The sequence below is a fragment of the Barbus barbus genome (assembly GCF_936440315.1).
Source record: "Barbus barbus genome assembly, chromosome: 5".
Taxonomy (NCBI): Eukaryota; Metazoa; Chordata; class Actinopteri; order Cypriniformes; family Cyprinidae; genus Barbus; species Barbus barbus.
The window spans coordinates 9877452-9891497 of NC_136733.1; the positions used below are offsets into that span (position 1 = coordinate 9877452).

The following is a 14046-nucleotide window of genomic DNA, read 5'->3' on the forward strand; positions in this document are numbered from 1 at the left end:
AACATTCGAGAGCAGTGGCACCAGCACCTGATTTGGTAGCACTGAACATGTATTACAAGTTTTTTCTCTTAGAAATGCACATTAGAACAGGAGCTTGAGTTCAGAGTAGCAGGAGCTTGAGTTGGAATGCAGATGTACATTTGACAGTACCATTGTGAAAACTGTAACAGCCTCATCTTTTATACATTACCAAAAGTACAGCACCTCATTATCATGGTAAAAAAAGTAACCTAACTATGGTGTTTGCATTGAAAAACAGTAGCCTAAAGACATTCAGTCAATTACAAATCCACATCTACTGATAGAATAAGTAACAAAATAATGTAATTATATTCCATTACTCCTTTAACATATTTAGTATATTAATAATATAATAATACTCAATATGAATATCCTGCTTTTCTGCCACCGTACCATTGTTACCGTTAGTGTTACTACAGTTAAACTATGGTAAATGTGGGTGATTTGTGGATTGAAATGTCTTCTAACTGGATCGTTGTTGCACTGTTTATTTCACTATTTATTTTTGTAATCGCGGCTTTGAGCGATTATGTAATCGTGGCATCCATAATCGTAATCGCGATTAAAAATTCAATTAATTGTGCAGCCCTAATTCATGTGATTTATAAAGGGAGGTTTTGTCCCCATATATGATTCATTGGAGGCATTTCTGAATGCAAATGACCATGAACATGAACGAGCATGGTGCTTAAGAACATGTGGGATTTATCAACAGTGATTATTTACCGGTGTGTGTAAGAACTGTGTGCGCACGGTTGATAAACAGATTTTTTAAAACATTCTAAATGTCATTCGTAGGACAAAATATTGAACCTTTTCTATGCACTGTTGATAAATAAGGGCCCTGGTCTTCAATGAGCATATGGGTTTCTTAATGGGCTATAATTGTGTTCCCCTACAATTGGGACATGAAATCCGGCTACTTGAAGAAGATGAGGCTGTTAGATACATTTTTAAAGCCAAGGCCAACCACATCCCCCAGCCATGGCTATCATCATGTGGCAACTTCCTTAAGGCACCCATAAAGACTTGGATTAGACAAGAAGTCCACCTTGAGGACCTTGAGGATTCTTGTTTTCAAGAATCATATCACTGGCATGGTACAGGGTTTTTCCTGCATAGAAAATGATGAGGCGGTCACCTCTGCCAAATGTTGTGCCGCCTCTAACTGTCGACAAAACTCAGATAGTCTCATAGACCCCAAGAGGTGCTCAAGCACCCGTCCTTCCTCTTTTACTTGACAGAAAAGTGCGCTTTGTATTGATGCAAAGCTGATGTTTATGTGATGAAAACGTCATGAGATGACAGCCATCCATAAGATGGCAGAAGAAAAGGAAAAATGCATCAGAGAAGATACAGTAACTTTAAAATTACAAAAAAACAAACATAGTAGCATAATGTAATAGTACAGGTACATCTAAAAAAAATTAGAATATCGTGAAAAACTTCATTTTTTTGTAACATTTCAAAAAGTGAAACTTTATATTACATTCATAACATGTAAAGTAAGACATTTCAAAAGTTAGTTTGTTTTAATTTTGATGATTAGAGCTTACAGCTCATGAAAGTCAAAATCCAGAAGACGATCATTGACACCCTCCACAAAGAGGGTAAGTCAAAGAAGGTCATTACTGAAAGGAGTGGCTGTACACAGATTGCTGTATCAAAGCATATTAAATGCAAAGTTGACTGGAAGGAAGAAATTGGGTAGGAAAAGGTGCACAAGCAACAGGGATGACCGCACGCTTGAGAATACTGTCAGGCAAAGCTGATTCAAACACTTGGGAGAGTTTCACAAGGAGTGGATTGAAGCTGGAGTCAGTGCATCAAGAGTCACCAAGCTCAGATGTCTTCAGGAAAAGGGCTACCAAGCCACTTCTGAAACAGAAACGTCAAAAGCATCTTACCTGGGCTAAGGAGAAAAAGAACTGGACTGTTGCTCAGTGGTCCAAAGTCCTCTTTAAAAGATAAATTAAAATTTTGCATTTCATTTGGAATCAATGTCTGGAGTCTGGAGGAAGACTGGAGAGGCACAGAACCCAAGCTGCTTGAAGTCCAGTTTGAAGTTTCCACAGTCAGTGATGATTTGGGGTGCCGTGACGTCTGCTGGTGTTGGTCCATTGTGTTTTATCAAGTCCAGAGTCAATGCAGCCGTCTACCAGGAGATTTTGGAGCACCTTATGCTTCCATCTACTGACAAGCTGTTACGGTATTGCTCCCAGGAATGCGAACGAGACAGGCAGGTATAGAAAACAATGATCTTTACTTGTTGAAACGTAAGGTGTAACATCAAACAATAGCAGACAAAATGGCAAGGGTGAACACAGGCTTAAATGCAAAACATAATCAAACGACAACAGGAACAGGTGAGGGGCTAATTAACTCATCAGGGAAACTGGGTCAACTGAAGACATAACTAAAACGTGACAGTTCGCCCCCTCCCGGAACGGTGCGTCCTCGCACCGAAAAAATGTAGACAACCAGAGGAGGGAGTGTGGGGGTTCAGGAGGCGGGCATGGAGTAGGAGGGAGCCGGGCAATGTTAAAGGGGAAAAAAGAAAAACAGTCCAAAAAATGAGTCCAAGGGGGAGTGGAGGGTGGGAGGAGCCAGGGAGGAGCCCGGAGCAGGAGAAGCCAGATGGCAGTCCAGAGGCCAGCCAGGATGGCGGCCCACGGCGGAGTCGATGGCGGGAGGAGCCATGGTGGTGATGGGACCACCGACACCAGGGGACCGACTGCCGGAGATGACGCCGGTGGAGAAGGAGCCCAGGATGGAGCCGAGCAGCCGCAGAGCCAGGGTGACACTGATGGGCCGGAGGGCCACGGCGGAGCCGGCGGCTCGGGCGAGTGAGGCGGAGGCGGGGATCCCGAGTGACGCGGTGGAGCCGGAGTGACAGAGGACAACGGTGGAGCCGGAGGGAGGGAGGAACCCGACGGAGCCAGAGGAATGGAGGGACGAAGCGGAGCTGGAGGAGTGGAATTCCGTGGAGTAGGCAGGTGGACGACTGACCAAGGCGGAGCCGGAGGGACGAGGGAGCCCGGCGGAGCTGGTGGAGTGAGGGGCCACGGTGGAGATGAGGGAGCCACGAGCCAAGGTGGAGCCGATGGATCGGAGGGCCGAGGTGGAGTCCGGGTCTCGCAGGCTGGAGGTGAAGACTGGGGATCCTCCAACCCCGAGGTGGCAGATTGCAGGGAGACCCGAAGCTCAACCGATCCACCAGGCATGGCGTGCTGAGGGTGAGCTGAGGGGTCTTCCAGATGTGGCTGAGGAGGGACTGATGGGCTGGCTGACTGGTATTGAGGAGGCGGGAGAGGGAGGCTGGGAGGGAACACGGGAGGATTTGAGCTGGACGGAACCAGCGGAGACACAGGAGATTCCAGGCTGGACGGAACCAGCGGAGACACAGGAGATTCCAGGCTGGACGGAACCAGCGGAGACACAGGAGATACCGGGCTGGGTAATGCCTCCCCAAACCAGTCAATCAGATCCTCTTCAAAGATGCCCAACAGTTCCTCAAAAAGGTCTCCAGAAGCCAGTGGTTGCTCACCCTCAGTGGTAAATGTGTGGGCTGGGAATTTATCCATTCCCTCAATCTCCACTAAGACTCCCACGACGCACGATGTTGCCGGCTCACACACCTGGTCAGTCGCGTCGAGTTCGGTCTCCGGGGCGATGAGTGGCTCTGTCACTCTCCGTGGTGTCGGCTCTCTCCGCGTGGCCGGCTCGGGCTCTGCGACTGCGGTGGGCTCTGGCGAAACCTCCGTGCAGCGAGATGGTGAGGGCTGACTGGGCTCTGGATCGGGAGTGGGGCTGGAGCTGTCCTCAGCAGGGTCACCGAAGATAAACCGATCATTATTCTCCAGCACCCACTCCACGCAAGCGGCGAAATTCTCCTTGGGACCGTTCGCTGGTAGGCGTGCCTTACACTGCTCGCTCAGGTTGGCGATGTAGAACACACAGAGCGAGCGGTCTTCAAAGTGTGTAAGGCGCGCCAGGTTGATGTAGTCCATGGTGTGTTCCACCAGCGAACGGTCCTTCTGCTCCAGGCAAAGGAGTAGGACGGCGGGATCCATACCGGAAGGGAGAGGAAAAAGAAACAAAAATGAGCAAAAAGAAAAACGCCGCTAAAAAAAACTGTTTCGGTCTGCTATTCTGTTACGGTATTGCTCCCAGGAATGCGAACGAGACAGGCAGGTATAGAAAACAATGATCTTTACTTGTTGAAACGTAAGGTGTAACATCAAACAATAGCAGACAAAATGGCAAGGGTGAACACAGGCTTAAATGCAAAACATAATCAAACGACAACAGGAACAGGTGAGGGGCTAATTAACTCATCAGGGAAACTGGGTCAACTGAAGACATAACTAAAACGTGACACAAGCTTTATGGAGATGCTGATTTGCTTTTCCAGCAGGACTTTAGCACCTGCCCACAGTGCCAAAACCACTTCCAAGTGGTTTGCTGAACATGATATGACTGTGCTTGATTGGCCAGCCAACATGCCTGACCCGAACCCCATATGGAATCTATGGTATATTTTCAAGAGAAAGATGAGAAACAGTCAATCAAACAATCCAGACGAGCTGAAGGCTCAATAGTGCCTCAGCAGAACCACAGGTTGATCGCTTCCATGCCACACCTCACTGATGCTGGAGTTTGTTCTAAAGGAGCCCCGACCAAGTATTGAGTGCATAAATTAACATACTTTAAAGAACTTGAACTTTTCTGCTTTGCAAATCCTTTTTTTGATTGATCTCAGGAAATATTCTAATATTTTTAGATACTGGATTTTGACTTTCATGAGCTGTAAGCGCTAATCATCAAAATTAAAACAAAAAAACTTTTGAAATATATTACTTTACATGTAATGAATCTAAAATATATATGAAAGTTTCACTTTTTGAAATAAGTTTTTCACAATATTCAAATTTTTTTAGATGTACCTGTAAATTGTATATAATAATAGTCATTTTTTAAAATAATTAGGCTACTTTGTGTTTTTAGGAAGAACACTGCAGCGTGCCATAGCTGCACATGTGGACATGAACCGCAGGGCTCTTGAAGGCTGCTTCGAAATAATATATGAATGCATGAATCAAAAGTGGCCCCATCACACCAGCTGTGAGTCCATTATTTCTTTATGCAAGCGCTTGGGCTGTGCTTATTTTGATGGTTTGAATGTAAATACTGCAGCCATTTCATTATGATTGTAAACTGAACATCTCCACATAATTACTGTCAAGTAGGCAAACCTAATTTATTTTGCTTCCCTAGGTCAGTGCCAACACCAAATATACAAGCAGCCTTATCATTGATGAAATGGGGGAGATCATTGCCCAGATAGCATGCGGATGTGGGCCACTTGCGGCAATGATATGACACTGCTGGCCTTCTTATGGCCCGGACAAAATGGATGTAAGCCTGAAGTGGCCCATATGTAAAACAGCAAAAATGGCCCAAATGTATCAAATCACATGTGGGCCTCTGTAGGCAAAGATGCGGTTTTGACGGCAATTTGTAATCTGAATGTGACCCTAAAGTGGCCCATGTGGTAAAGAGTGATTATGGCCTAAATTGTGCCAACCAAATTTGGGCCACCTTTGGCAAAAATGTGGCATAATCGACAAAGGCTAATCAGGGTGTAAACCAAATGTAGTCCACATATGTTTCAGCAAATGTGGCCCAGGTATATTAAAGCATATGGGCCAGTTTTGGCAAAGATATGGCACAGTAAGCACTGGCTAATGTGGCTGTGAGCCTAAAGTGGCCAGCATATGATGCCGCAAATGTGGCCAAGTTATCCTAAACAGTATCTGGGTCAGTTTTGGCAGAGATATGGCACAGTGAGCACTGGCTAATGTGGCTGTGAACCTAAAGTGGCCCACATATGATGCCTCAACTGTGGCCCAGTAATCCTAAAACGTATGTGGGCCAGTTTTGGCAAAAAAATATGGCACACTGTAAAGCCTGATAAGTTAAGAATACTCAAAACATTTGAGTAAACAAACTCAGTTAGTAGAGCTTAAAATTTTATGACAAGTGGGACGGGGCTGAGAGCCAAGCCAAGCCTCTCTTCCATGAACCCACCCCACTCTTCACAATGGTATTTACAAACAACTTTCTTCCATGAACAGCTCATTCATTCATTCTGATCTTTATAGTTGTGTGCTAATTAGAAAACTCACATTAGCACATGCTAATGTAGTTAATCAAAAAAAGACTCACTATACTTGCATGTAAATAGCCAAACAACATGCAGTATACAAAGTCTTTAAATTTTACTGTCCATCCTCAACCTAACCACAGGCCCTACTCTTCACCACAATGGTAACACAACATAACCGAAAACTATGTAAATCCTAACAAAACACAACATTTAAGTAGGCTACTAACTTATGTCTCCCTATGTTAATCTTGTGTAAAACACACAAAACAACACTTGTTAAATAAAATCGTCATTTATTATTAATTATTAGTTGTTATTTGTTAATTTATTATTTATTAAGTCATTATTTATTAATTATTAGTTATTAGTTATTAATTGTCTGTTATACGCTGATTAATGTCATTTTCTTCAATCATCTAATTATTATTAAACCTAAACGTTACTTGTAAATGTTTGCTACAGCAGTGGAAGGCACTGTGCTCACCTACGTGTGTCCACGATTAGGAGGGTACCACCTCCGCCTCATTTTGAGTCAGGAAAAACCCTGTAGAAGCATTCAATTCAGCTTCAGTTGGAACAGGTGTATTTTCAACCTGCAATGAAAAATACCTTGTAATGTATGCATTTATTTTTACCCAGTTTTAGCACATAGCACTAAGTATTAAACATTCAACCCTGTTACAGAACCTTGAATGTTCAATTTGGATGGCATTTCTTTGTTGTGTATCATGGTTTACTCTATAGGTGAAATTTAAATAAGGAACATACATGTACCAATAAGAACAGTATCATTAATGTTATAGGATTTTTATGAGAATATTTTATACACTTTTAATATTAAAATATGAAATGATGGGGGGATGAAATGTTACATGAAATTGACATCTGCAGATACACGTAGTCACGCAATATTGATTGAGAACAAATTTAAAAAATAATTAACATGTTTTCACATGATCTGAGCTAATTGTGATCGTAAATTTAATCACCATTAGCGTGATTTATTGTAAAACATTTTGTCTACAGCTGGTCAGAACCAAACTGGCAGTTACTTGTTCAGATGTCATTTTCCGGTGAAACTTAAAGGCCCCGATATACTTCAAACAAAATCGAAAAACGAACTGATATGACATCATTTCGAACAAAATCAGGCCGAAACGAAGTTCGCTTTGAGTTCATTTTGAGTGAGCTTTCTGGGGAGTTTGTTTTGGCTTCTAAACACCTTTGAGCTACCATTGGTCCGTGGCGATTACGCAATCGGTGGGTGTGTTCTGGAGCTCCACCTTCTTTCCCAATACATGTTTCAAATAAATGTTACACCATACTGCTGCTGCTGTTCTTTCAATAAGCTAAATTAAAAGGTATACAGTAAATGAAATACCATAACATACAATAATAAACCTTTGTTTTTATCAAATTATGACAATACATTAATTATAAAAACGCGTAATAATTTATCCAGTTTAATAAAAGACCTAGATAAACCATCATTGCATCGTTCCACATAGCTTGGCCCACATACCGCAATGAATTACGGTCCTAGTGTGGACCAGGTCTGGATTCCAGACAAGGGCCACACATGGGCCATAACTGGCTCAAGTCTCAGCCAAGTTAATTACCTGAATTGGGCCAGTTATGGCCCATGTGTGGCCCTTGTCTGGAATCCAGACCTGGTCCACACTAGGACCGTAATTCATTGCGGTATGTGGGCCAAGCAAAAGCTGATTGTGTGGGCCGGAGCTGGGCCAGAGAAAAAAAGCTATGTGGGATCTGAGGTCCTGTATGGCCATACCTGTATGACCATATCTGGCTCTATACGCTGGACCAGGTGGGTTCCACGTGTAAGCCGCAACAAAACCATAACCAAACCACTTGATACACACTCCTCCCAGATGAAAAGTCACAACAATGACAATATTCTGAACAAACATTTAATATTGTATATCGGGGCCTTTAATATTTTGGACATACTTCCAAGTAGTATTTCCCAGGTCTAAGGGGACAAGCTAAATAATCAAATTACACTTCAAAAATGTTTTCCCAAAGATGGTTTCCCCCATTTAAGGTAGTCCTTATATTATGCTGATTTATGTTCAAGTGTTAATTTTTCTAATAAGTTTGCTTAATTAGTAGTTAAAAAAAAAAACAGTATCATGTGGTGTCATGATTGTGATCTTGCTATTGGGTCTGCGGTAGTTTGGGCGGGACTTTGATACCGAGGCTCCACCTCACAATCACTACTATGCAAACTCTGGCACCAAACGAATCTCTATGTGCAGACTCTGGCTACAAAATGACGCAAGTTGACAGCTTTGGCTTCACCTTTCTACAGTGGAAGGAAATGGAGACGTGTTGGCCATCTTTTTTATAGTCTATGCTATATACACCTCAATGATTTATAGTCTGCTGAGGAGCTGGCCAATACACAACCCACATAAAGAAGGTAATTCTGCAAATAACAGCAATTGCAGGTATCAAACAGAGATGGCGACAAAGAGGCTAACGGACAGCTTTTACTGTGGTGGCTATGACAAAGACAAAGAATGTCAGGGAGGGTCAGGGTCAGGTCATAAATACTTCTGCTGTTGTGTGAAATTAAATGAACATAAAATTGATTTTTAGGATACATGGTTAATTATTTATTAATCTAAAACTGAAGTTTAACAAGAAATAATAATAGTAATAATAATAATAATTTTTGGCTGTTGTTGTTACAGCTAAAAGGTTGGCTGTACTGCCATCTTGTGCTGTAATAGTAAAATGAACTCGAGTCTGAAAAGGAAAATGAAAAGGAGTTATTCAGGATCACCTAACATTGTGCACTGATCAGCTAGTCTATGATTATTATTATATTTCCTGTTTTGATTCTAACAAAATAAGCATATATCCCTTCAATATCTTCCCCTGGATTAAAGGATGTAGCTACATCAGGAACACACATACAAGGTGACACACAAAACAGAGTATGACTGTAGATTTGACACTCGGATTATGAGAGTTTATTATATTTTATTTGAAGATTATTTTGCTGTGGAGATGATTATGATACATAGAGATCAGTGTCCAGTAGGTCAGTGGAAACCTGGGAGGTCCCTGCTATTTTCACCATAATTACTTCGATAGTAATATAATGTTTGGATCTTCAAATCCAAATGTAATCTAAGACCCATAAGCTGAAAAAACATGAGCCCTGAGGTTTTTAATTTTTATCTTTCATTTATTGTTTTGTTTTTCCATTTATTGTTTATTCCCAGGTTTTGTTTTTGTTGTGGTGAGGTGGAATTTAGATTTAATTTCTGTATCCTGCTACTGCAACACATTTTAGATTATATGTGATTGTCTTATATTTACATAAAAACCTCAATGTTTTTGATGTATGAATAAAAGATTAGTTGAAACTGATTTGTGTATTAGTTACTTTGCAAACAAATTTATTAATAAATGTTATTTTGTTTTCTTAAGAAAAATTAGTCTAGTCAGATTCATACATTATTTTAGATACAAGTGTAACACCACACATTTTTTTATTATTATTACAAAGACACCTTTAATTTGTTAAAGATGAATGTAAATAAATAGATTAACGAGATTAAATTTCATAAATATCAATGCACACCATGTGAACGTCTTAATTAAAAGAGAATACAGAAGAAACTTTTCCCATCACACCTACAGAAAGACATACTCTTCAAAACCAAAATTATGGAATTAATTCAAAATGGACAAGGAAACAACTCTCTTTTTTTGCAGATGGCAGACTGTATAACAATAATAGCAACATTTTCACAATCTTGTTGCACAACACAAACTAGAGCTTCACATTAGCAGGTATCAAAATAGCAACAAAAAAAGGGAGGAAACATGTTTAATTAACACATATTAACATCCTTAAAGACACATAAGTCAGTTCCCCAACGATAATATTTTACAATAGTGTTTATGTAACAATAAATAAAGTGTAGGCTATTAACTAGCCTACTAGCAGTCTTCCAGATTGGTGACTGCAGCTGCTTTATATATGAGATCAGAGATATCTCCCAAAGAGGTCTGAGGGTAATGTGTCAGAGCTTGTCTTTGCAGTGCTTCCTCCAAACTGGTTTGGTGTGTAGGAATCACTTGGTCCACAGACATGGAAGAATATATGGCCTGACTGGCAGTGCAGTAAGATTTCAACTGATGTCCAGAAAAACCTTCAGGGTGAGCTGAAAAGCAGTTAATCTGCCAGTGACTGCTTGACTGGTTTTGGGATGAATATTGAGCCAACCTGTCTGATGGGCAAGTGGAGAAAGATGAAGCTCCAGGTGTTTCAGAGTGTCTGTTCCCCCACTGTAGAACTCCAGGCAGGTCTGCAGAAATGTCTGGCGGGGGTAGCGTTGGATGCGGAAGATTTTGAGACCAGGGACTCAGAGCTTGTCTAAGGCTTTGCTGATGGTGACCCAGGCCTCTGTTGGTTTGTGGTCTGTCTATTTGTTCTGGAACGCCATAATTTTGTTCTGGGTTTAAATCAAGGTGGGTCGGTGGAAAGGCTGCTGCAGGTATAGAGTTAGAGCTCACTTCCCTGCCTGGACTTCTCCTAACTGGTGCGGTCAGCTTCTTGCTTTTCATACTGCGAGCTCGTCTGTTTTGGAACCACACCTGCAAAAGAATATTAAAATCAATATTAAAATCAAGACAAATTAATATAATAGTAATAATAATAATAATAATACACATATTTTCTAGTTTTATTACCTGAATTTTGCTTTCTGGAAGTAGTGTGAGTGCAGCCAGTCGTTCGCGCAGAGTGATGTCTGGATACGGCGTAATCATGAAAGCGCGCTCCAATTCTGACAATTGAGCGCGGCTAAAAATCGTCCTCTTTCTTTTTCTTTGCCCCTCAGCGTGGTAAGTTCTTTCGAGTTCAGGAGAACACAACGAATCTAAAGATCAAAGTCAATTGTTTAGAAAAAGGTTGTCAGAAAAAAACACACACTTTCGTCTCGACTACTGTTTAAGAATAGGAAAAAAAAAATTTTTTTTTAATTTTTTTGTAAAAGTTCTTATAGCATATAGAACGTTCTTTTTAGATTCGATTTTTTAAATATAGGCTTTAAAAATAGGCGAAAATAATTAGAAGAACGAATGATAATAAGAATAATAAGAATTCCATTATAAATCAATCCAACATACATATTTTATGTGTTAAAAGGTTACATGTTCTCACCTGTAATCTGGACCATGTTTGTGTTGAATATAAAATCTCTTTCTGTCTCCACGCTTATTTTTTTAACCAAATCGAAGGATTGGTCAAAAAATAATGCCATAGTCCTTAATTTGCACAATAGAAGTTTAGTGATGCGCGCTCTCTGCCGAATCTCTCAGAGGTTCCAGTTCTGCCCCAAATCCAAAACTGAAATGTTTCATTTAAACCAACCTACTTTATACTCGTCCCTTTTCACACCCACGCGCTCCTATCGCCCTTCAAGGTGTCGTCGTTGGCACAGCGACATCTTAAATCAGAGGAGAATAAAAAGCTTTCAACTTTGATCCCCCACCCGCAGTAAAGTAATCCCCCCACATGTCTGGCAACTTCGTATAGCCATCTCCTATAGCTGCCGCGTCGACAGGAAAGCAGAGATTCAGATTCTGTCTGACGGGCGTCCTGCAGCTGTCTATCACAGATCTTTTATCAGGCAAATAACCACACACTTCACCTGCCTGTTCCTGTCTCTCGTGAAAGGCTGTCGCAGATATTTTCATAGAAAATGTTGGAGGTGTTCGATCAAGTTGTTTCAATGCAAATTTCCATAACAAAATGAATATATAAATATTCTATAAAAGAAAAGAAATAAAACGAAGTGAAAATTTTTAATAATTATGCAATAGCAATATGAAATAATAAATAGGCTAGGCCTATTAAATAAAACAATACACTATATAGGCCTTGCCTAATATAAAACAGCGTACAAAATAAGAGACCACTCAAATTTTTGAAGATAAACAACTACCTACAATAAACCGGGACTAATTGAGGAAAAAGTGATTTCTGCTGGATTTGTCTAAAAGTTTCGATTATATTCATCAATTAAATTTTGATTAATATCTATCTATCTATCTATCTATCTATCTATCTATCTATCTATCTATCTATCTATCTATCTATCTATCTATATTACAGTATTTGCCTATTCTCTGGATGCGATTTTGTAATATCCAGGGACATATTAATATCTAAGGATGATATTACTTGTTCGGATTAAGAGCGGTGTATCCTACGACGAATGAACAGTAATCTAAACCAGAGATTACTTCAGTAATCTGTGCGTTTTTGAACTTTGTCTGCATGAGGCTCCATCACTTTCAGGTCAAAACTCGAAAGACTTTTTTAACCACCTTAATATAATAGGCTTATATGCAACCTATTGGGTAAAGATGATCTCTTTCCGATAATTGATTAAATTCCAAGGCAGACTTCACAAAAAATAGCCCAATAGCCTAATACACATAGGCCATTTCAGACGCTTTGATCGTCTATTAAAAGCCTATTGACTGCGACAAGTATAGGCTATTAGGCTACTGCTAAAACATGAAACACTAACACAGATGAACACATAGGCTACAGGGGAAAGGTGTATTTTCCTGGTTTTGTAAGCTCTCAGTGATTCCTGGAAGGTATAGTTAAATGTCTTTTTTTTAATTAACCTTACATGGAGATTGTTGTATCGGATAGGCCTGAAGGACAATATCATTCATAAAGGACCAGAAGTCGGGACGCGCACGAGGACGTCAGCTCAGACAGAAGCCTTTTTCAGACGAGAAAAAGACATGCCAAACGAAAAAATTTGGCAGTATTTCATTCATATTGGTTAATTTTGGGGTGTTTGTTTTTGTTTAACACTTCATACATTCAACGTTGCGTTCTGGTTGTTTCTTCTCTCTTTACTGTTTTTTTTTTCTATAAGGGTATATTGTCTGTTTTATATATATATATATATATATATATATATATATATATATATATATATATATATATATATATATATTTTTTTTTTTTTTTACAGAAGAAAATTATTTAATACTTAAACCACACTTGAATTATATAACACACCTGAATTATAAAATTACAATAGAATATCAAACCATGTCTACACATTTACTTATGACTATAATAAATTTTAATTATTTTTAGTGAGTTCCAATTGTAGTCTTTTATGTTCTAATAACATCTAACAGAAATGCTAAATAATTTTATTTTTCTAATTTATTTCTGTTCTGTTTAAGTTTATGTGAATAGGCTATTTTTGTTCCTGGTGTAGCCTAACCTTTGTTCAAACTAAAACATTTTCTCCTGTATGTGCTGCTCTATATGGGAAAAACAATGGGAGCGAAATTATTATTCTTTTTTTTGTGTATGAGGAATAAAAAAAAGCGTATTGTACAAATATGTTATTCTGTGGCAGTAATTTGTGTAATCATACTCACAGAATTTTGACAATTATGATCACATTTGAGAAAACAATTAAACTGTAGGGAGATGAGAAGAGCATTTGGTTACTGGATTTGCTGGAATGTTTGTTTCACCAGTGGCCACACAGGGTCGCTGGGGTTATATTGACATGCCTCTCTTTTACTTTTCTTATGGTCTTGTCATAAGGTTCTTTCAGGGCATAATGCTATCTCTCCTCTCGTTTCTTCGTTATCAGTTATCTCTTTCCCCTCTGGTTGTGCAATGACCTCTTATCAAATAATTTATAATCATCATTATAGGCTATATTAATAATAGTAGTTCACATAAAGTTACAGAACAAAATAAAAGGTGCAAAAGCAGGACAGCCATACCACCCTACAAACTTTTTTATTTATGCCAAAATCAACTT

At 39.7% G+C, this 14046-nt stretch overlaps 1 protein-coding gene across 1 annotated transcript; it reads right to left on the reverse strand.

Annotated features, from left to right (window-relative positions):
- Positions 1 to 10168: 10168 nt before the first annotated feature.
- Positions 10169 to 11493, reverse strand: LOC306869852 (homeobox protein SEBOX-like; the record flags this gene model as incomplete). Its single annotated transcript, XM_079416778.1, has 3 exons — positions 10169 to 10825; positions 10922 to 11109; positions 11394 to 11493. The coding sequence occupies 3 exons, from the start codon at positions 11491 to 11493 to the stop codon at positions 10169 to 10171; spliced, it is 945 nt and encodes a 314-aa protein (XP_079272904.1).
- Positions 11494 to 14046: the final 2553 nt, after the last annotated feature.